The sequence below is a fragment of the Balearica regulorum genome, chromosome 5 (genome assembly GCF_011004875.1).
Source record: "Balearica regulorum gibbericeps isolate bBalReg1 chromosome 5, bBalReg1.pri, whole genome shotgun sequence".
NCBI classification, from domain to species: Eukaryota; Metazoa; Chordata; class Aves; order Gruiformes; family Gruidae; genus Balearica; species Balearica regulorum.
In genome coordinates this window covers 51,825,630-51,848,593 of record NC_046188.1, presented here as the reverse complement: position 1 = coordinate 51,848,593, position 22,964 = coordinate 51,825,630, and the positions used below count along the sequence as shown (strand labels likewise).

Here is a 22,964-nt window from a genome sequence, read left to right as displayed (position 1 = left end):
GATATTTAGTCTAAGCAGATGGTCCTCTCCAGAGAATTACTAGACAAATACAGGTACCTTAAAAGGCAATTCACCCTACTCTGACCAGGCTTCTGTCTTTGGAGGATGGGGACTACCTCTCCACTGAGTCCAGTCTAAGCCTTGGATAAAACACTGGGTAAAGTCCCTGCTCTTTGCAGTGCAGCACACAATAAAATGTGTGCAGTATTCCTTGTTCTGCACCTTGTACGTAGTATTTTAACTAAATTAAAACATAAAAGACAAATCTTGCAGAGTTTAACATCATGCAAAATTTGGAATTATTAAACAGGCTTGGGCAGAGTATATCTGGATCTATAGTTACTTATTTAGTTATGATTAATTAGGATTTGAAAAATTCATATTAAACTGTACCTGCACCATAGCTGTGCACAATCCAAAGATTCCCACTGCTAGTAAGTTTTCCTGAAGCCATATTTTCACTGTTTCGTAGCAAGGCTGGGGAAAAAAAAAAAGAGCCCAGAATATTGTATTAGCCATAAACACACAGCTCTATTCCTCTGAGAATATCCAGGCAGAAAAGAGACAGATCAGACTAAACTGCTAGGTAGGCTGGATGATTATTTCCACATTGGAGCAACTACTGTGTATTTCTGGGTTGAACATGGAGTACTATACAAAAAAAAAAAAGTGCATCTCCAAAATGCAAAGCAAAAAATTGTGTTCCCATTTGTAAATGTACATGGCCAAGCATCATTCAGCCTTCAGTTAGTGGCATTCACATATGTATAAAGGAAAAACTACTAATGCCCACCAGAAGGCATGGTGTTAACCTGCACTGATCTTCTTCATATCCCAAATAAAATAGAAGAAATTTTAATTCCTTAAATTCAGAATTTGACATGGAGCTACTTGAAAGGTGGAAGGGCACCACGGTTGGTTGGAACTCAGCCTCTGCCACTGCCACTCCACATATATGAAATTTCACTAGAAAGTGGCTGAGGGAGTTTTACTCATCTTCACAAACCATGAGAATCAGCAAAACTTTATGATAATGCCACCTCATCAACTGGTATTACTGCCCCCCCCCCCCCCCAGTATTGCTTTACCTGTAATCAGCACAAAGAATTGCTGAGCTAATTTCAGACAAGGATTTAGGCTCTATCTGCTTGCTCTGGAAGGATCTTGCTGAGGACATAGTAGGGAAATTATCCCATGGAGTTTTGAATTTGATTACAGGCAAATGCAGAAACTTATTGCAAAAAAAAAAAAATATAGTGCTGCTGGCAATTCAGTGGAGCAGTTCCCACCCTCCTACTGTGCAGTGGAAGCCCCTGAACTAGGTTTCCTAGCAGAAGCAGAGCATGCCAGGCTCACACAGTCCTCTTACCTCACAACTGCCCCAGCCCCGATAAGCTACAGCTGCTGCTCCAGGGCTTGTGCTATGTGTGTGGCCGAGCAATTTGCCTTTGTCCCCATCTGACTCCAGTAGGTGGGACATTAAAAAGGACAATCCTGTCCTTTCATAGCTAGATCTAGCTAGACGCTGCTCCAGATCAGCATTCGAAGGTACTTGTCTGCAATATGAAACAGCAGCTCAGATTTGACTGAAAGGAAAACCTTCAGTGCGTTAAAAATAATTAAATTGACAGTTTCACTGGAGGTCAAAAGCCATAGCTCAACAGAAGCCTTCTGAAACCTTCTGATTAAAGATGAGTAAGTGTACAACATACCTTATCATCTGTATTACCCTGCAAATGACTAGCTGCTTGCCCTTTACCTGGGTTGCAAGGCAGCTGCTGAGCTGCTGCTGGAGAGCTACTCACCGCTTTCCACCAGGTCCCTGGGGAATGGAGTCCACAGTTCTCACTGAATTCTAAGCAGCAGGAGTCTGGCACCCGGGTTGTATTGTACACTTCAAACCAGTCAGTGTAGTTGGAGACTCCACAGCATCTGAACTGGAAAAAGAAGAATCAAGACGATACTGTAAGTATGACCTGTCACTGACTTCTGCTTGGTCTGAGTGCCTCCTGGAGATGGATGTTCAGCACATTTCAATTACACCAGCAGAGGCTTGAAATTTTAAAGAAATACAGTATTATTGCCTCAGTTTTACCCAAATAGACCCTTCCCCCACTCTTTTATATGCTTAAATATGGTCTTGTATGTAGCTAATGTTGATACAAGAAGGTAAAAAGGCACCTATTTGCAGTGGCAGGCCACTGCAGGAGCTGAAACAGGACAACCCCAGCCAAGTACTGAGGTTAAGAGTTGATGTGACTGAGCAGGATTGTAACAATCATTTGCAACTTGTTGCCAGGAAAAAATTATTTAAGATACAGCTACAGCACCCAAGAGATGAAGATACTGGGATCTCTACGGCACACTACTATTTCTGAAACCATGATTGAAGTTAACGAGGCAACTTTCTCTCTAAGAAGCTGTTAATTACTGATCACCTTTGACAGTTTTGTCAGTCAGTAAAAGATGTATTTCCTCCTCTTCTCTCTTTGGTGCAGTTCCTTAATGTCATCATCTGACGCTGCTAAACAGTAGTGCTTTAAGTGTCTGCATTAAGTGCCTGCATACAACGACACAGTGTACAATGCCTATGTTAGTGCTGAATTGGAAGGTTTGTTTGACTTCTTTGGTAGTGGGGTGAAAGGTATAGGAAATATACATAACAGTACAAGGAATGGCTCTGTGACCATCTCCCCCCCTCCAGGAACTGGTATATTCCTGTGATACAAAATAAGCTAAGCCTCATTACCATATAGATGTATACACCATCTGTCACGCCTATGCTAAGGCAAAAGTATGAATTTGTCAGTATTTAGACACTTTACCACTAATGAGTAAAACAAGATAACACTGGGCTGCAGAACTGCTCTCAGCTATTGGCAGTACTTCACACTTCTTTCAAGGCTATGCCAGCCACCTACTTAGCCCCAAAATGACTTGCCAAGATCTTATTTTTGAAATGTTATTTTATATGAGCTTGTATGGTATTTTTCACATCCCTATAGAGACTATTCCTCTTGTTTCTGATAGACATATAATCATGCAGACATCTGGATCACCAGGAATGAGGATCTAATTCAGATCCTGATGTTTACATCTCCTGAGGGAGAGTTTTCCCTCTATATATGATAGTTGTAGAGTCTATGGGCAGAGAGGGATGAGTGTTCAGGTCTTGTTGTACACAAGATCTCCCATTCAAGACCAATAGAGGGCAGAGGTGTCATGCGCTGCTTTGCACATCATATGATGCTTCAAGCACTCACAGCAAGTAGTCTGTGATAGAGATGTTTCAGCGCTCACAGCACTGTTTTTCTTCTGCCAAGCCGAAGTCAGAAATCTTTCCTGGATTAACATCTGTCCCCCCAAGGTTCTGCTCGGAATTCTGATTTGTTCCATGGCAGGAATCAATCCTTAGCTTGCAACTGTTTTATTTGTGAGTTTACAGGCTTCATTTTCTACAAACTGACTGGAAAGTAAAAAAAAAAGTTTTGACTTTCTTTTTTTTCTTCTACATCCCTGCACACAAGACAGGAGCTCCACGCATAACAGGTCCCAAAAGCGGAAAGGAGCAGCATGGAAGACATGGCATGAATTTGAGGAAAGCAGGTTTATCTAGAAATCTAACAAGGTGGTCTTGCAGGCTGTCATCGTTAGAGTCAGGAGGCAGCTCTTTGATAGACAGTGAGAAGTGACAGCTTGTAAATAGCAAGCCTTGAAAATGTGGCTCATCTGTGATATAGAGTGTGCAACAGTAAGGGCTGAGACATTTGAGTGATGTTCTGGCCAAACACAAGTGACACAAGTTTGCATAAATCGGGACTAGACCCCCTTCACAGAATCACGGAATGGCAGGGGTTGGAAGGGACCTCTGGAGATCATCATCTAGTCTAGATGATCATCTAGATCATCACTCCCTGCTAGAGCAGGATCACCTAGAGCAGGTTGCAGAGGATTGCATCCAGGTGGGTTTTTAATATCTCCAGAGAAGGAGACTCCACAACCTCTCTGGGCAGCCCGTTCCAGTGCTCTGTCACGCTCAGGGTAAAGAAGTTTTTCCTCATGTTCAGATGGAAATTCCTGCATCCCAGTTTGTGCCTGTTGCCCCTTGTGCTGTCATTGGACATCACTGAAAAGAGTCTAGCCCTATCCTCCTGACACCCACCCTTTTGATATTTACAAGCATTGATAAGATCCCCTCTCAGTCTTCTCCAGGCTAAATGCTATTACATGGCTGAGGGTCAAAGTCTGACAGACTAAGGAGAAGTAGTACAGGTTTTGTGGTTAAGAGCTCACCAGCAGGTTGAGGTTTGCTGTTCCTATGGAGCCTGTGAAGCAGAAGGTGGCTAGGCCATGATCTAGGTTTGGGACTCCAAAGAGTAAAACTTCCTGGTAAGCCAGAAGGTGGAAGTAGGAGGGGATGCAGTGGCAAAGACAAGCTGCAGTTGAACACACATTGCCTGCCCAGGTAGAGCCTCTGGGTATTGTACAAGAGCAGAGGATTAAATATTGATACTTGCCTGCCACCGCTGGCAGACAAGACCATCCCAGCAATGGGAGAAAGGGCTAAAAAAAGATCAAGGGTAAAAATAATGAAGTAGCATGAGGCTCAATAGTCTTGGGACTAGAAGAAATAATGTCTGGAACTGTAATTGGAAGAGATGTCATGGCTTTGGAAGACAAAGGAAGGATAAGCACAATCCTGAAGGAGAGAAGGTGACAAACACACGAGTACTAACACCACAGAGACCAGAGAGTGCACGAGCAAGTGAGCGAGCAATGTTCAATGCAGACCAAGTCCAGTGAGCAGCATCTCTAGAGAGCAGAGGCACTGACCATGGCAGTAGGTCAAAGAGGCAAGAACAAGGAAACAAGCAGCAATGGGATTGAATGGGTCACCGGTATAGATACAGCAAAGAGATCCTGCTAGATGCCAAAAAGATGGATAGGCTGAGAGCTCAGTAAATTCAGAGACTGCATTATGGAGGCCCAAGTAGAGAAGAGAGAGTGTGGGAGTGGTTTTTGGGTCATGTGAAAAGCAACTGATTTATCCTGTGTGCATGAAGCTGAACGATAAGTAGCCAAATTGTTGACAGAGATGAGTGACTATTAGAAGAAAGGGGAATATTGAGGACAAAGAGCAAAATAAGAGGATTTTTTCAGAGTCCTCTTAGCTTTGAGAACAATGTTCTCTTTTTAAAATTTAGAAAGTTTCTGAGCAAGGATAATTGGACACAGTCCTATACTTGGAGGATGGAGAAAGCTCAGGTCACATGAAGGATAATTTCTGTCACCAGCAGTTTGTTGTAGTCAGTTATACCGGACTTCATGTTCTTCCCCAAAGGCTGATGTTCTGCCAGTGCCAGAATGTTAAACTGCCATTAAGCAATTGCAGACTTGATTTTTTGCTACAACCACGTTCATTTTTTGATCACATTTACAGTTCTATCATCTTGTTCCCCTCACTAGTTAAGTGATAAAATTAGACAAAGTTACCTAATTGATTAGTTCTATTCCTAGTTTCAACAGGGAATAATCCACTTATATTTTTTAGAAACAATTACAAACTAATAGTGCTTATTTTGGGGTACCCAGACTAACACACTTTAAAAGGGGATAATCTGTAGAAAATGTCAGCTACTGTCTTGAATAGCAGTAACTTTAAGACACCTTGACTTGGACATCTCAGGTCAGTTGATTTTAGGTTTGCAGCTGTGAAGGAGCATGCATGATTAAATTCAAGTGTGCCTGCCCACATGAACAAATGCCAGTACTTATGGCATGAGGTGACATTGGGTAGTACTTCTGGGGCGCTCATACAGTGTTTGGCAGAGTTGCTCAAACAAGCCAAAGCTTGTCAATGCCTCTGAGTATCTTAAGTTCCTGCTGCTGAACATTTCCAGGAATACTGACAATACACTGCTGTTTGTTTCACATGTTTCATGTGAGAGGCTCTGTCTCCTGAGATGTCAACACACATTTTTCCCCTCCTTTGTTAGAGAGACATAAATCACTCCCCTATCAATTACCTGTGGGCTTCTGAAGCAGCTTGTCAGTTCCCAAGAGCTCAGGACACGCAGGGGCTGCTCAACACGACAATGCAGTCAAAGGTTGTGCTGCTGAGGAGTGCTTTTCCCAGCCGAGCAGCACCAAACAGCACTGAGGGCTCTGTGCTGTATTTGTGGAATGCAAACCTGCTTGCAAACAGCTTAATTTTTGTGCTAACAAGTAATTGCTGCTCTAGCATGGGGTATCTAGGGCTGGTAATTAATGTTAAACACAAAGTTTCTATCAATGCAATAAAAATGTTAAGGCGTTGGATTCTTGTATGTATTTTATAGGCAATCCTGGTATTGAAGGCTAAGTACGCCTTATTTTCTTTGCCAAATTCCTGCAAAATCAGCCAGGCTGAGATAGCGTTCATGAAAATAAACAGGCACCCAATCCTTGCGGCAGACAGGTTTTAGCAATTCCTGGTTTTCCAGTTTTGTGAATGCAACAGAGAACTAGGGACAGGGTAGGGTGCATTTTATACACCTTTTTCCTCCACTGTAAAAAGTGGTGAATAAGATAGTTTTATTCTAAAATCACGTTTAATGGGTGGGTTGGATTACTTCAGCAATAATCCTAAAGTATAGTTTGATCTAACAGAATCAATGACTGGGGTAGATGGAGATGGGTCAAATTTTATTCTTAGTTACAGTGATCTAAATAGACATGAAAGGCATTACACAGCAGTAAAAGTGAGCTGAATTTGCTCACTTTAGTGAAGCTAATGCGTTTTCTGCATGCCTCTCGAATTACTGCATGGTTAGTTAAAAGGAGAAGTGTTCAAATATTGATCACAAAGATGTTGGGGATGAAGCAACATTTTAAAAATTAATGCCTATTTCTCATTTCCTAATGATCTCCACCTGTAACTTTAACCAGTCCTGGTTGGTAAGGAGTGTAATGCAGTTCAGCATAACTTACATCCTAAAGAATTAGAATTTCAGTCATGTTTAAAATCACTTTGTACACTTTCATATTCTTCAGTCATGACACACAAAAGCCACCTGCTTGTGTTTCTGATCCTTCTAAGGTTTGAAACACCATTGAGAAAGCCTGTGAGTTCAGTTAGCTGAAGGTATTAAGAAGAAATCAATAAAATATTCTAATTTGAAACAGTTCCCTGACCTAGAGGCTCAATATGATTGCAAAACGAGTCTAGTGCTTTTCCTCTAACGTGTTGCACGTATGCAGCTCAACCCAACTCCTTTATCAGTAATCTGAACAGAGCAGTCATGGACCAAAACTACAAGTTCCTCCTTAAAGATAGGCCTGACAGACCCTGTTTTTAACTTGTCCCCAGTTACTTAGGAATTGTATGCTTCTGTTAAAAGGAGGAAAACCATTTCCGAAGGCACGAAGGCTTCAGAGAAGAAAGCCCCTGAAAAAGGTGCTCAGGCCTTTCACACCTGAAGAAGAAATACAGTAATCACCACTCACAAGTCACTGTGTGTGCACTGGGTATCCATTCTCCCAGCCAAAACTCCTCTCTGATTTGTGATCAGCCAGTCCTACAGAAATGAAATACCATCTAAATGTCGTTCTGTTTCTGGAAAAACATTTTTTCCCCTTCTTTAAGCAGACGTTGCCATACACTGTTGTATTTAATGAACTCAGGGCAGGGATGGTCTCTAAGCTAATAGTAAGAGAGAGATGAAGAACTATGTTAGAGCTTAGATCTCTCATGTCTGAGCCTACTACTTTACCCACGGTGCCATCCTTCTGCTCAAGCTCTGAAAAATACTTTTGCAAAGAAAGGAGTGAGACTGCGGAGAGGGTAAGGGAGAAGGACTCATCATGATTTCTGCTACTGTCATGTTTTTCACGTCATGCTTTCTTCTGAGGCTGCTGTTTTCCATCCATGTACAGACATGGTTCATAGCTCAACCAATGACTGATGTCTGCTGGCCCCATTAGAAAAATCAGTGCTGAGACATTGTCCTATATGGCAACATGGTTAGCTCTAATGTGGGGGTTGTTTGAGAGCTGTCTCTTAGGAGTCAGAATGCAAACAGCAAGCCTGGGCTGGGACTTTCCTTTCAGAAAGTCCCCTGTATTGCTCTAATCCTCCTATCATTGATTACACTCTACTGATTAGGGATGTAAAGGATAATGATTATTACTGAACACAAAAAATAACACTTGGCATTTACATAGCGCTATTCAACTGCAAAGTGTTTTAGATAATTAACCATGCTGGGATTGCCTTCTCTGCACCACTGCAATACTCTATTCCTAAATAATTTTGAAAGATACATGTGAAAACCAATTATGCAGAGTGGTAAAAATGGATCTGTGGGAGCTCTTTGCTTTTCTTTTTAGTGTCCAGCACGAGGAGCACAGAGATTTGAACGCTACGGTATTGTCAAGACAGTGCATGGTAATTTCATAGTTGCCATGTTAGAAAAGACAGTGAGGTAACATGACTGTACCTGGCTTGCAAGATGGCACTTTCCTATCATCTTTTGGGGTCCTAAGACCTAGCTAACATTAGTTTCATCTGAAACTTGTAAGATGCTCTTTAATAGGTTTCAAGGCCAAAGGAATTAAGACAATCAAGCATGATCTGTAGCACTACACAGGCCAGAGGCTATTGAGTCCTGTCTCAAATCCAACCTTGTTACTGAAGACAACCATTTCTTTTAGACAAAAAGCCCTGTCTTTACTTTCGAGAAAAAGAATCCACATTCCTGCTGTATAATCGCATACTACCATCAGATATCTGTATCTTGAGGTTTTAGCTCTTGGATCAAGTACAGAATCCTTTTCTTTCAAAACTCTTTTCCCTTCCTGCTCTCTTTTTAAGGACTGCGATCACATCACTACTTCATCTTTTCCCGGTTATATAAAGCTTTCAAAATTTCTCACCATAATGTAAATTTCCAAAATCCTCATTATTCTTTTACAACTTTTCTGAGTCCAATTCAACTTGTGAACATCTTGAAAAAACGTGACCAGGTGAACTAGACATAGTATATATTGTTACATCTATTTTACAGAAAGAGGAGGAGGAGGATAGGGTTTATATCCCAGAAGTCCTTCAAATAATGCTTTTACCCCACCTTTGCTATATGCTTTTAACAGTTCTTGGGGTGTCACAGAAACCAGATTAATATTTACTGCAAACATCTTAGTAGTAGTAATTTTTACTACATTTTTACTAAGCAGAGTTAAGTTAATGTAAAAGAGTAAAACTTCTAATACTGTTTGATATAAGCAATGATATTAACAATTTTATCTACATTTCACATGGCTTACTCTTGGGCTAGCACCACAGAATACATTTCCCTTGTCAGTAATTGATGCTTTCTCATATTTGATCATAGTTTTGGAAAAGAAGAATATTAACAATATTGCAGGATGCTGAGACCTTTTAAAGGCAACCGAAAGAACCTTCCACATGCAGTTGTTCGGATGCAGAACTGGAAAGCTTATTAGCTTGTTTGCAGGACCCGAGCTGTTTGTCTTTCACACACAGTACTGTTGCTGTCAACCTGCTCAACTCAGTACAGACAGCTCCCACAGCCCCAAAGATGCATGTAGAATTTGGCCAATCAGTTCTTTTGTTCAGTTAGTGATCCCAAATTTTTAATTTCTCAGACATTTTCTTAGCAGCCTGCCACTCCTGTTATCTTGCATCATATAGAACAGTATATGTGAATCCTGACACCACCAAACTGAAAGATGTTCAGGATTTCAGCCCAAATGGCAATAGAGGAAATAACGGGTAAATAAGCAGGTTTGTCATATCAAAATGCGGTAGGGATCCCATCCATCACCTCAAATAGTTCATATAACCTTGGAAGCACTGGGAGGGGTTATCATCTTTGATAACTAAACCCCTGCCTCTCTACCATGCTAGCAGCTCTGGAGGAGAATTTGAGAAATCTATGCAAGATTTTTTGAGTGAAGCCAAGGCAGTACAAGTGCTTCTTCCTAAAGGGGAAGAAAAGTTGGAACACATTTCCTCATACAAGAAGCAGAGAAAATCAAACCAGAAAGATCACCCCCCTAGAGAACTGTTTGAACTGAATATGTAAAGAGAAGGACAGAGCTAATAAACCTGAACTGTCAGTGATGGTGTTTCTTCAGCAAGCCAGACAAGGACAAAAGGAGGAAGCCAGCTATAGTGTTCACCAGTCCTTATGAGACAAACACTGGCAGATTGCTGTCAGAGAATCAGAAGAATGCTACAGCGGTGGCAACACAGCAAAAAAGCATTCCCAGCCCATCTGTGATGGAGGATGATTGAAGTGTGCTGGGAAAAACGTACTGACTGTAGGAGGAAGTTGTAAACACCACGGCCGGTTTCCATTTTGACTACACTAGTGGAAACCAACAATAGCAATGAAAGGAGACAGGAGAGAAATGAAAAAGGGTTGAAGTAGTTCTTTGTTATTACGCTATTGCTCTTCATTCCAGCATAAGCTGTCCCTTTGACTTTAAAGAGAAGGTACTGCTTGTTTTCTGTCTGACCATCTCCTTCATTTTCCACACAGCAGAGAACTATATGATGTTTAGGCATCAACACAATATAATTTTTTAAAAGAAATAAGCTATCCTGGTCAAAGGAGAAATAAATAAAAATTACTACTTGTTACAAAAAGCAGAGATTTTAGTTGCTAATGTGCTGACTGGGTGGGAGGAAGAGATTGGCTTCACATCTGGAGGTTTAATTAGGTTCACACCCAGAATATGCAGTTACAGAACCCAGAGGGTAAAGAGGAAGAAAAAAAAAAAGCCCAGACTTACATCTGTTTGAATGATGCTCCATGCATTAGTTAGGCCAATATTTCCATCTGTCCCATACAAATGAAGCCCTTTCTTCAGATCCCGCTGAGCATACTTGTCAATCTAAAAGCAACAACAAAAGACACAGAACTCAAAATTTGCTGAGTACCACATTTCAGTATCATTATGCACAGAGCAGGGAGGTGATGGACAATAGTCCTATACTGAAATGAATAAAAAGTTAACCAACATTTTCTAAAGCCTTCCTCCAGTAGAGCTGATCTATTACAGGTATCTGCATTTTGTAAAGAACATGAGGAGTTGCTGTTCTGAGTTAATGTTCATGTTTTCCATCACAGACCTCCAGAATGTCTTTTCCATTCTCACTTAATCACCGAAGTACTATAGAGAGACTGGATTCAGTCTAATCACTCATTTTTTTGCAAATGAGGCCTGTATATGAAAACATTCATCTACCCACAGCATTTCCTTTTAGCTTAATATCTTCAGTTGTGACCAAGTACCCCTCAGCATCTTCCGTATACTTCCTGGGAGATCAACAGTGGCATTAACATTGTACTAATGCTCTGAATTGTGTTCACAGTATCAGCCAGGCTACCCCACTTCTTACAGCAGGATGGACACAGTTATACTGAAGCACTGGAGAATGAGCTATCCAAAATTCAGGACAGTCAGGATTTAAGAATATAGTTACTAAATAGAGTTGCTCTTAAATAAATGCATTTTTGCTGATTTAATGAAAGTACAAAGTTCTGCTTTAGAGGCTTTTGCAATTGAAGATGGTGCTTCCTTGTTGAGAGCCTCTGCTGGTAAAGCAGGCTATTGTTGGATCCACTCGTCACCACCAGGTAGTATCCAAAATGATTGCAAGTGCCTCTCTCTCAGTCTAACCATACATACACATTTCTACAGAATCAAGCAAACACAAAAAAGGAAGTAAATAATAAATGGATATTCGTGGTTTAACCTGATTGTTGTTATAAATGAAAAGCACTGAGTAGTACATTCTCCCCTCCCCTGGGTGCTTGTCAATGTTAGTGGTCTGTTTGACATCAAAGGTATAGCAAGAAGGGTAAGCAGTCCTGTCCTATTTTCTTCTCCATCAATCTGCTATAAATCTGACTGCAAAAATACAGTGCCACTCTGAGATTTTTCTGCTGCAACAGTCAAAAAGAAACCCAGAATTAAATTCACAACTTGCTTCATGGGGACAGTCTAAGTTAATACATACTCTCTTCCATATTGGACAAAAGACAGACATGGTGTATTCTCTAGTGCTTGCCCCTCTGACACTAGTCATTCCAGCTGAGAGTGGTCTAAAGTGAAGTAACCAATGCTAACTTTGATTTAACAGAGGCAACAAAGGTATTCTGCTTCTACCATACACTTGGATTTTCCTTCTGCTTTGTTCAGTCAGAATTGTTTTCATTTGCTTCTGGAAAGGAAAAAAGTGGATGCAAAGCATCTTCCACAGTGTAAAAGATGAACAATTTTCAACCCACTACATCATAATTATTATGGGGTAAATGTAAAGTTACTCAACAATATGACTGCACAAAAAACTATGACTTCAAAAGTTCATCCTGTCCAAGAAATCTCTGCTGTATGTGCAAAGGGTTGTGCTCGGTCTCTCCAGGTCTTTTGTGTCCTTCCCAAAAGTTTACCACCATCAAGCTGAGCCACTAATAAAATAACTCTGGGACGGTACAAGAAAGATGTACAACTTAATCTCATCACCTTAACTCTTATGCAAGCACTTTCTCGTGGATGACTATCTTGAACAGTAGGTGCTGTGCTCCCACTGTAATTACCATGTAAGCTGCTTTTGACTTTATGCAGAGATTATACATAGTCACAGGTATGTTAATTAGAAGAGAAAACCAAAGCTGAAAGCTATCATTAAATTTGGAATTAGTTGAGAAAATTACAGGCAATAAATGATAAACTTGTATGTGTGTGGGATTCCTAGCATTCATTTAAGAATTAGATTGAACTGGTTTCAGCTCTTCACTTACCCTCAGCTCCCTGTGTCTCAACTGGACCTGCTGTGGTCTTGAGCAGAGCTAGTCTGACAAAGACTTTGAAATTTAGGTAGTGTCCTACAGAGCTAGTGAGGTAAATTATTTGTTAAAAAACCTAATTCTTATTCAGAAAGGGACAGAGGTGAAGAGAAACAGCATGGCTGAGGTGAGGCTGGGACAGAAATCTAGCGAGTAGATCTGTTGCCTTGAAGATGAAAGAGAAAGGTCTTTTTTGAATATTAATTTATCGCACCTGAGAAAATCTGCCCTGTAAAGTGAGAGAGTTATGCATCAGCCTACAGTTCATATCACCACTAATCTGGAACAAGGGCGATAAGGTCAAATGAAACAGTGATGCTTATCTGAAGGGCAACTGCCATGCTACCAAAAGGATGCAAAATGCAAAGTTTGTATTTCCTTACTCAAATTTTGTTTGTAAACCAATGCAGTGGTTCAGTGTGATAATCCTTTTTACCAGGGCTCACAGGCTGCCCTGGTTAATGCAATCTTCACATCCTGTTTGGGATTAATAACAACAATAATAACAACAACAAAATAATAATTTAATAACTTAAAATCAACATTTATAAAGTACTTCAAGATCAGGAACAATGTTTTGTTAGTCCATGTGTACTTTAGCATGGTCTCAAGAGATTCCTTCACCAAACATTCCTGCTCTTCCTTTTACTTGGAGAAAATGCACTAACAAGCAACTTGCTGAGGCAAAATGAAAGCAAGCCCTCTCTTCCTCATAAAATTTACCACTTTTCTCCACACAAAGGGTGCAAGACCTTTATACTGGGAACACAGCTGTCAACAGATTTCCATATTTCAGAAACTGAGTAAACAGCAGAGCATTACTCAAGAAAACAGGTACTACGTGACCAGTTCTCTCACTGCCATTTCAAAAAGCCTCCACATCAAGTTCCTCAACATCAAGTCATGCACGTTGTATGACCTATTATTATTTGTTGGTTTAAAAAGAAAGTGCCTGTTTGAATCTTCTTTGGAAGAGGATATAAACTTTTTATAATTCCACACCATGTGGTGTGTCTCATTTCCTTAAACTTTGCATCTCTATGCAGGTTCCAACTTTGAAAGAGGTATACACATGCTGTGAAACAGTACCTCCACATTTCTTTACTTTTGTATTTCATTTCCACTGACATGGGAAGGTATTTGGAAATCTCACACAGTTTTAAACATACACACAGACACAGAGAACTTTATATCTACTGGAGTGATTGTAAATGTAGGATTTTACATAGTTCTCCCTTACTAAAGTTTCTAACTGATCTTCTAACCAAGAGTGCTGTAAATACACTGAAGTGTGTTATTCTCTGAAGAGCAGTTGATTTAAAAACTCTTTCTCACAGAGCTACTCCTTAAGGTGTTGACACTCCTCTGTTTGCTTACACAAGGGTCAAAAAGATCTTCATCATCACCTAGAAATAACCTTTTACAGCACAACTGAGTCTGTGGCCCTTTGGCACCAGGAGAAAGGAGAAGCAGGTGTCAGCCTTTGGTCTCCTGTCATTTGTGTCTGCAGCTGAGGAACCAGCATGAAGTCCTCCACTATCTGTGTCTACCCTGTTTCTAGCCAGTAACATAGAGCCTTTTTTGTTAATGTGTTATCTTGCATGAATTAATTAGTCTTGACACAGAAGTAGTCTTGGACTTCTAAGAGCACAAATGATATTAAACAAGACCATTTCTGTCATTCAGGCTGTGAGGAGTTTTCTATGGCAGTCCTATTAAAAGCACATTGACCTCTGCTTGAATAACTTGTGTACAAGGTTATAAGATGGGGTTTTTTTCCCCTAACTGAAGCACTGCTTGAAGCTCTAGACATACGATTCCTACTGGCTTTGACCAGAAAGGGGTAAGTAAAACTCAATACCTATTTGTGGAGCATAGCTGGCAAATGCTCCTTAAGGTCAATCGTGCCTAACAAATTTGGTGGCCTTCTATGACGGGACTACAGTGTTGGTGATTAAGGGAAGGGCAACTGATGTCATCTACCTGGACTTGTGCAAGGCATTTGACACTGTCCCGCACAACATTCTTGTCTCTAGACTGGAGAGACATGGATTTGATGGATGGACCACTCGGTGGATAAGGAATTGGCTGGATGGTCACGCTCAAAGAGTTGCCATCAATGGCTCGATGTCCAAGCGGAGACCAGTGATGAGTGGTGTTCCTCAGGGATCAGTACTGGGACTGGTGCTGTTTAACATCTTTGTCGGCAACATGGACAGTGGGATCGAGTGCACCCTCAGCAAGTTTGCTGATGACACCAAGCTGTGTGGTGTGGTCAACACACTGGAGGGAAGGGATGCCATCCAGAGGGACCTTGACAGGCTGGAGAGGTGGGCCTGTGCAAACCGCGTGAAGTTGAACAAGGCCAAGTGCAAGGTCCTGCATATGGGTCAGGGAAATCCCAAGCACAACTACAGGCTGGGTGGGGAATAGATTGAGAGCAACCCTGAGGAGAAGGACTTGGGGGTATTGATTGACGAGAAGCTCAACATGAGCCGGCAATGTGCGCTTGCAGCCCAGAAAGCCAACTGTATCCTGGGCTGCATCAAAAGAGGTGTGGCCAGCAGGTCAAGGGAGGTGATTGTGCCCCTCTACTCTGCTCTTGTGAGTCCTCACCTGGAGTACTGCATCCAGCTCTGGGGTCCTCAGGACAAGACATGGACCTGTTGAAGCGAGTCCAGAGGAGGGCCACGAAGATGATCAGAGGGCTGGAGCATTTCTCCCATGAAGACAGGCTGAGAGAGTTGGGGTTGTTCAGCCTGGAGAAGAGAAGGCTCCGGGGAGACCTTAGAGCAACCTTCCAAGTACCTCAAGGGGGCCTACAGGAAAGCTGGAGAGGGACTGTTTACAAGGGCATGCAGTGATAGGGCAAGGAGTAACGGCTTTAAACTAAAAGACGGTAGATTTAGATTAGATGTTAGAAAGAAATTCTTTACTGTGAGTGTGGTGAGGCACTGGAACAGGTTTCCCAGAGAAGTTGTGGATGCCCCATCCCTGGAAGTGTTCAAGGCCAGGTTGGATGGAGCTTTGGGCAACCTGGTCTAGTGGCAGGTGTCCCTGTCCATGGCAGGAGGGTTGGAACTAGATGATGTTTAAGGTCCCTGCCAACCCAAACCAGTCTACGAGTCTATGATTCTATGATTTTGTTTCTTCCTCAAAATATTTTTAGAATAGCAGGAACTTTTCAATATGCCTTTATTCTAATTGTATATTTGATTTAAATGAAAGCTCACAAAACACCCCCAGCTGTCTCTTCTGCCTTCAATTTGAGTTTTCAGAAAATGATCCTTCTGAAAATGAAATGCTGCACCACAGTGATTCATCACGTCTCTTGACAAACCATCCACCCAGCATTCACCAATTTGTCAGCTTCTCTTGTTTGTCTCTGTGCTACGAGTCCTCAGCCAGGCAAAATGTCTATCGCAAAACCGGGACTGTAAGTACTATATTAAATATTCTGCAATTTGAATCTGCTCTGTTCTCCCATACGCAAGCCAGGCCCTTTACAAAGCACAACTCTACCTAGTGAAGGAGCACAATGAAGCATAATAAAAAGTCTCAGTAGCCAAACCATTTCTCTAAACAAGATGCCTATTTTTAGTCATGTGGAATACCAGAGGTTTCCTTAGAAGAAAGAGTTTCTCAAAGGTTAGGGAGTTAGAACCTTTTATCAATCTGGAAGCAAAGCAGACAAAAATTCCTTTCCTCCTTGCAATTCATTGGTCAACAGATGAGAGGAGTAAGCTTCAAGCTGGCCCCCCATCCATATCAATTCCCATGACTTCTGGCTTCAGACACATTGGAGGCTTGCTCATGCTTATCAGTGCCATCGGATTTATGTGGTGTTTCTACTAACATAAGTTAAATGTGTCTTGTAGCTTAGTGTGGTAATCCACTACAATCCATGACTGCAAGGGAAACACTTCGTAGAGTAGGGCATGGATATTACTGGTACTTTATCTAAGGTAAGATCCTGTTTCCACTGTAATGAGCACAAATAATTTCTCACTGACTTCCATTAGGCCCTAATTTGGCTCTTAAATCTCTCATTGTCCTATTAAAAAGACTTTCTAAAAAACATATACTACACCAAGGTAGACAAGTCATGTTCAGAGAGTTTCAGGCAATGAAGGAAACTCAGTATTTGAACTAGAGAAGAGAAGGCTACAAGAGATGTAGCAGGACAGGAGAGAAATTGCTACAGAGGTCAGGAAAAGTGGCTGGAAGCAGCTGAGAGAGAATGGGCAGGGATCTATCTGAGCCTCATCTAAATTACAACTGTGACAAAACATCCCTTAAAAAATCTTACTTAAGTCTGCATATAAATTCAGGCCAAATTAAAAAATGGCTCCTTCCTAATCTGTATTCCCATGAGACAGCTACTTAGGCTGTAGCAATTTACGTGTAAGACTTGTTTTACTGTCAGCTTTGTCCCCTCATTGCTTCAGAAATCTGGAGCCTTCAAGCAGAATTGTGGCTGGTTGTCTGACAAGTCCAGCTGCAGAAGCCAGCATCCTTCAAGAGGACCAAGAGCTGTCAGACTCCACCTTGCCTCCTTGAATAAGACAACCTAGGAATAATTGAGGCTGAGATAAAAACCATGTAACAGCAGCAACAACAAAAACCCTCCTTAGCACAGACACAGACACGCTGAACACACTACATAAACATTCTGCACTGCAAAAGCCCAGTGAGGCTTGTAATTATTTCCATCTCTGTATTACAGATGAGGGATTGCAGTAGCCTTCTCGGTTCCTGGGGATGGTTTGACAGATCTCTCAGTGTCTAAATGAAAGGCTTTGGAGTTTATCTACTTACTGTTAAGGCATGAAACGGAAGACAAGTTCTGCTCCCTGAGAAGCCCAGTTGTGTAATTTTGCTGCTGATAAGGAGGAGGAAGAGCTTTGGAGCAAAACTTCTTGGGCAAACAAGAAAGTTGTATCTGTGCAGAACACAGGTATTAATATTTACAGCTAATATGATGCAAGACTTAGATTAAACTGAAGCTATACCAATACTGAAAAGACAAAGTCCTTCCACTGTCGCAGCACACTGAAAGGGAAGGTGGCTTTGCCGTAATCTTCTCCGGAAGAAAGGCCAAAAGAAGGTTCTTGGGGAGATCCTTATTAACTCCTTTTCAATTTTCTGACAGCATGAGATATCACTTAGATTGTGGCATAGCCTTTAGGCAAAGGCCAGAGGATGCCAGCAGCATCCCCAGCCTTCTAACCTGTAAGCGATGGAGACTTTTAATTTCAAGCCTCAGTGCTTCCCTACCACATCATGAACAAAAATTCCACCCAACAAGCCACTTAAACTGGACAAAGCCTCTCAGCAGCGTTTCAATATAGGTAGGTAAATATTCCTGACCTTTCTGGTGATTGCTTCCCCTACCTCTCTGTCTCTCCACAAGAACAGGAGAGGCTGTAAGGAAATGACAAAATATCCAATAGTTTCCCACCAGGTAAAACTTTAATTTAATGCCTTGATAATGATTCTCTACAAATAGCAGGGAGTGGGAAATCGAATGTAAACAGAAAGTGCCTAATATATAAGGTCATTTGTGGGAGCACTCTTGCCTGCTAAGAAGAGATGAGATTGACTGTACCAACAGGTAAGGCTTGTTTTAAATTAGATGTGCCCAAGCCCGTCTACAAGAGGCTGAGAGCAGTAAGTGCTCTCCTCACCAATGAAATCTTCCTTATACCATCTGCCTACAAATAAAAAATTGCATGATTTTAGCAAGTAAGAGACATTGCATGAGTTTTGCTGATGTTTGGCAGTTAAGGGACAATATACGAATTTCTTGTCAGTGTCACACAGTATCTCTAGGACGCTTTGCTCAGCTCTGTGGTATTCCCTCTTCCTCACTTCCTCCCCAAATGTGAAACAACTCCAGGACTTAACTTTTTTTTTTTTTTTTTTTGTAATTGCTTCCTTAAACACAGCAAACCACTTGCTTAGTGAATTCTCTTTTCCTAGTTTGACTGCAAAAGCCTACAACAGGAGTCTAACATTTTACAGATCTTTCAAACTTCAGTAAGTTAGTTGAAATGCTTATTTGCTCTAGCAGTGTTTGATACCAAGAGAGATCCATTGGCACTAGCAGCGTAACTTCAGAGCAAAAGCAGAGAAAACAGGAACAGAAGATCATAGGAAATGGTCTGGGAACGGCAAGAAGAATGAATATTTCTGAAACATGCTGGCTTGGGTGAACTGAGGTGAGACCTTTCAGCTGTGCCATAGGCTCCTACACAGTCTTGAAAAGCCACTGTTTATCTTGTGTTTCAGTTTGCTATTTGTAAAACAGGAATAACCTGACTCCCCTCATGCCATAAAATTAATGATATAATTTGGAGTAGGTATTTGAATACCAAAACGAACCTGGGACATGAAGCCACATACAGAATCTAGGACAAGGAATAGAGTTAATAACCTGAGAGGGTCAGTAACCCTCCTGGCACTGAGAGGGGAAAACTGAGGTTCATCAGGAAGCAAAAGGAAGGACAAGTACATCTTGCATTGGGCTGGAGGAGGCAGCTGGTGAAACTATGAGAGAGTTTCCCACCATGCGCTCTGACAAGGACCAAGAATTTCTAACAAAAAGCCACTAAGAAAGTCAGAGAACTTGGGTTTTTCAAATCAGTTTTTCTTGGATCCATGGTTTGTGCTTATGTCATGGTTTAGCCTCCACCAGCAACTAAGCACCAGGAAGCCGCTCACTCACTCCTCCCCTCTCCAGCGGGATGGGGAGGAGAATCAGAAGAAAAAGGTAAAACTTGTGGGTTGGGATAAGGACAGTCTAGTGGGACAGCAAAGGAAGAGGAAAATAACAATACTAATTAAAGAACATACAAAGTGGGTGACACATAATGCAATTTGCTCATACTCCAGAACCCAATGCCCAGCCGTCTTAGAGCAGTGATTCTTCCTCCCTGTCCAGCTCCCTCCTCTTTTTATATGTCATGTATGAGCATGACATGATATTGTACCGAATATCCCTTTGGCTAGTTTGGGTCAGCTGTCCTGGCTGTGTCCCCTCCCAACTTATTGTGAAAATTAACTCTATCCTAGGTGAAAACCAGGACAGCATACAATTAATCGCAGTTTAGGTCAGTGTCTTCTACCCACAAGCACCTGCTTGTACTCAGAAGCAGGCGTCGAGGCACCTGATGTGGCAGATGGCTGAGACTGCAATAATGGAGCCACTGAAACATTCCTATACTATTCATACTACTAAAATGCCAATGAATCCCAACAGCAGCTTTAGTGCTACTTTGTTTTAAACAAGAGATCACAAGTATGACAAGTAACTAGGCTCTGCAACTCAAAATTTTTCATGCATGAGCAAATTAAAATATTTTCAGCAAACTGCACCTGATTTTGTCCAAATGATTCCTTTAAAGTCCAAGGGAGAGACAGGCATTTTATCATTGTTCCATATAAAGTGAATATTTAGTTTCCTATCATTGCTAGTATAAGGGGAAAGTACACTTTTCTGTAACCAGAGAGGCCACTGCCATCTAATCAGCTCTTATGCACAGCAAGAGCTGAATAACTTGTGCATCAAGTCCCCAAGCTTGTTTAAATAAAGTACATCATAACTAGCTCAGAGATATGGGCTCAAAATGTTAAGGTGCAGCTATGCACATTCTTTGATTGCATACAGAATGAAACCAATAGCACAGCTGACTGCTTATTTAAGAGAATGTGTACATCCAGCTCTCTGTCTTGTATGGCACCCAGTGCACAGGTACTTTTCAAGGAGATAGTCCTAGACATCCTTAAAAAAATCCCAAACTTGTTTCTTTTTAGTGAGCCTAGCAATAAAAACTTTAAACATTAATTCTTGGCTTGCTGCTTCTTGTTTCAAAGGAGTTTGAATGCTGCAGCAAATGTGGGGAAAGGGCTTGGTAAAAATAGGCAGGTAAATCAAATTGATTACGTACACAAAAGCCTGACACTGCAAATTAACTACCAGGATATTAAGTCAATTCTTCTTGGGCATTATGCATTTTCAGTGACAAAAGCCTCACCATGTTGGTGAATTTCAGGTGAGTGAACACTGAAATACTTGGGGTTTATGACATACTTAATTATTTATACAGCATTCAGGATACATCTTATGCTGATTCCATAGAAGGAACCTTTTGTTTACATATAAATAAGCTGCTCTTCAGATTATTAAGCTAGTTGGGTAAAAATGATCATAACATCCTCAACAGCAGTAACACCAGCAAAGTTGGGTGCCATCGTGACCTAATATTGCCATTTCTTTTCCAGAATGAAACTCCCTTTGTAGTAGGTTTTCTCCATATACTTGCTCCAAAGATGACTGACACAAGAGAGCTTCTATCCCCTTTCTCCAGTTATGTATCCCACCAACTGCTGGTCTCAGCAATGATGCTCTGTCTTGACAAATCAGCTTTGCGTCTCACAGATCTCACAACTGATCCTCAAAGCCCTTCCTGTGCCACCCCTCCTACTCACTCAAATTGTATTTTCCCAGACATGATCCTGTAGAAGTCATTGCTTTCCTGCATGTCCCACTAAATGGTAATTTTGCCTTGATCTTTAGTGGTTACAGGAATCCACCTGTGCCAGGGTGTAAAGACTCCTCTGAGCTACGCTTATGTATTGAAATCCCATGTACAGTGAATCCAGGCCAGCAGAAAAGGGAAATGCCCATTCTTTCAAAACTTATGCTTATGTTGAGAATATTCCCAAGATAACTGTATTCAGCCTCTTTGCCTTTTTTCCTTTTTTTTTTATTTTTTTAAAAAAAAGATAATCACTTTCATTTGTCCTCAACAACCATCAGTATAACCTCAGATAAGTAAATTGGGAAGGATACTAATTAACATGATACATGCTGTTGGGCCTTTTGCCAAGAGACATGAAAAGTGGGTTGCATTTGTGTTTCAAGCGCTAACAACCTGTTATCTCCATCTATACAGACAAAAAAGGCGGGGGGGGGGGGGGGGGGGGGGCAAAAAATCCCAACCACCTAGGGATGCACATGTCAATAGAGCTTAAGATCCAATTACCTGCCACAAAGGCTTCAGGACGTGCAGAGGCAAATCAAAGCAAAGAGACAAGCCACTTTCCTTGTAGGAACTAATGACCATTGTGTGACTACCTATTAGGCATAACAGTGACATTGGAGCAGACTCCTTCTCAGATGCTGTGAGCTGGGAAAAGGGAAGCCAGCAGTTTACTCACAGAGCTAAAGGACTTGGCCATTTGCCCACTAAGCCATTTGTTGCAGCCATCCCACAGGATCAACCTTTGCTTCAATTATTTACAATACTTATTTACTTAGTTTAAAGGTGAATGAGAAAGCTTTCAATAAGAAACACTACTAAAATATCACGGGAGGAGGGATAGCGAAGGCAAACCATACCGTATGCTCCTACTGTGGTAAGAGAAGATGAACAAATCCCAAAACCCATGTAAGTATGGACTATCTGCAAATCCATTTATCCAAGTAACTTAAGTTCATTTCCTCTTAAATTCATTACTTTGGTAGGAAAATATAAGCCAAAATACAGAATTTATCCACTGCTGTAAAGTAAATACATCTCTATGAAAGCCAAACAATTACACCCTAAGCAGATCAGGCCTCTGGTGGCAGTTGAACCTTGGTGGGGGCCACGGGAAAGGCACATAAGGTCCCCATGGTTAATCACAGGCACTGGTATTGTCACCTCTTGGTGGCAGAGCTGGTCTGCTGAACACAGCGTTGTCAGCTCCACTGGCAACTAGTCATAAGGAGGGTAAGCTGTAAAGCAAGTGGGGCTGGTTAAATCATGTCCTCAGGGGAAGAAATTTTCCTGATTCCTTAGAACAGGGGGAACAAATGTCTGCTGATAAGCCACCTTTCTCTGTACTGGAACTGAAAGACCCGTTAAAAATCAAAGCAACCCGGGGTTAAAATCTGCTACTCTGCCTGAAGAAACTTGTCTGGAGAGAGAGAATCTATGGAAACATTGAAGAACCTGTGTCTTCCTAGATCCAGGGAATGTTAATCCTTAGGGAAGAGTGAGATTTGCACACAGCCTGCTTTATTATTCTTAAGATCAGCTTTCTCTGAAATTAACTCATTTT

General features: G+C 41.4%; 1 protein-coding gene across 19 annotated transcripts in view; it reads right to left on the bottom strand.

Annotated features, from left to right (window-relative positions):
* TSPAN4 (tetraspanin 4) overlaps positions 1 to 22,964 on the bottom strand; it is a 468,762-nt gene that overhangs the window by 5,670 nt on the left and 440,128 nt on the right. For all 19 annotated transcript variants that reach the window (XR_012835748.1, XR_012835749.1, XM_075754869.1 and 16 more), the window contains 3 exons: positions 10,798 to 10,899; positions 1,806 to 1,937; positions 394 to 477 (listed from right to left, as the gene is read on the bottom strand). Coding sequence is in view for 17 of the 19 variants with exons in the window: in XM_075754869.1 (XP_075610984.1) it covers positions 394 to 477; positions 1,806 to 1,937; positions 10,798 to 10,899 (318 nt within the window). In the remaining 2 variants the exon portion in view is untranslated. The remainder of the gene's footprint in view (positions 1 to 393; positions 478 to 1,805; positions 1,938 to 10,797; positions 10,900 to 22,964) is intronic.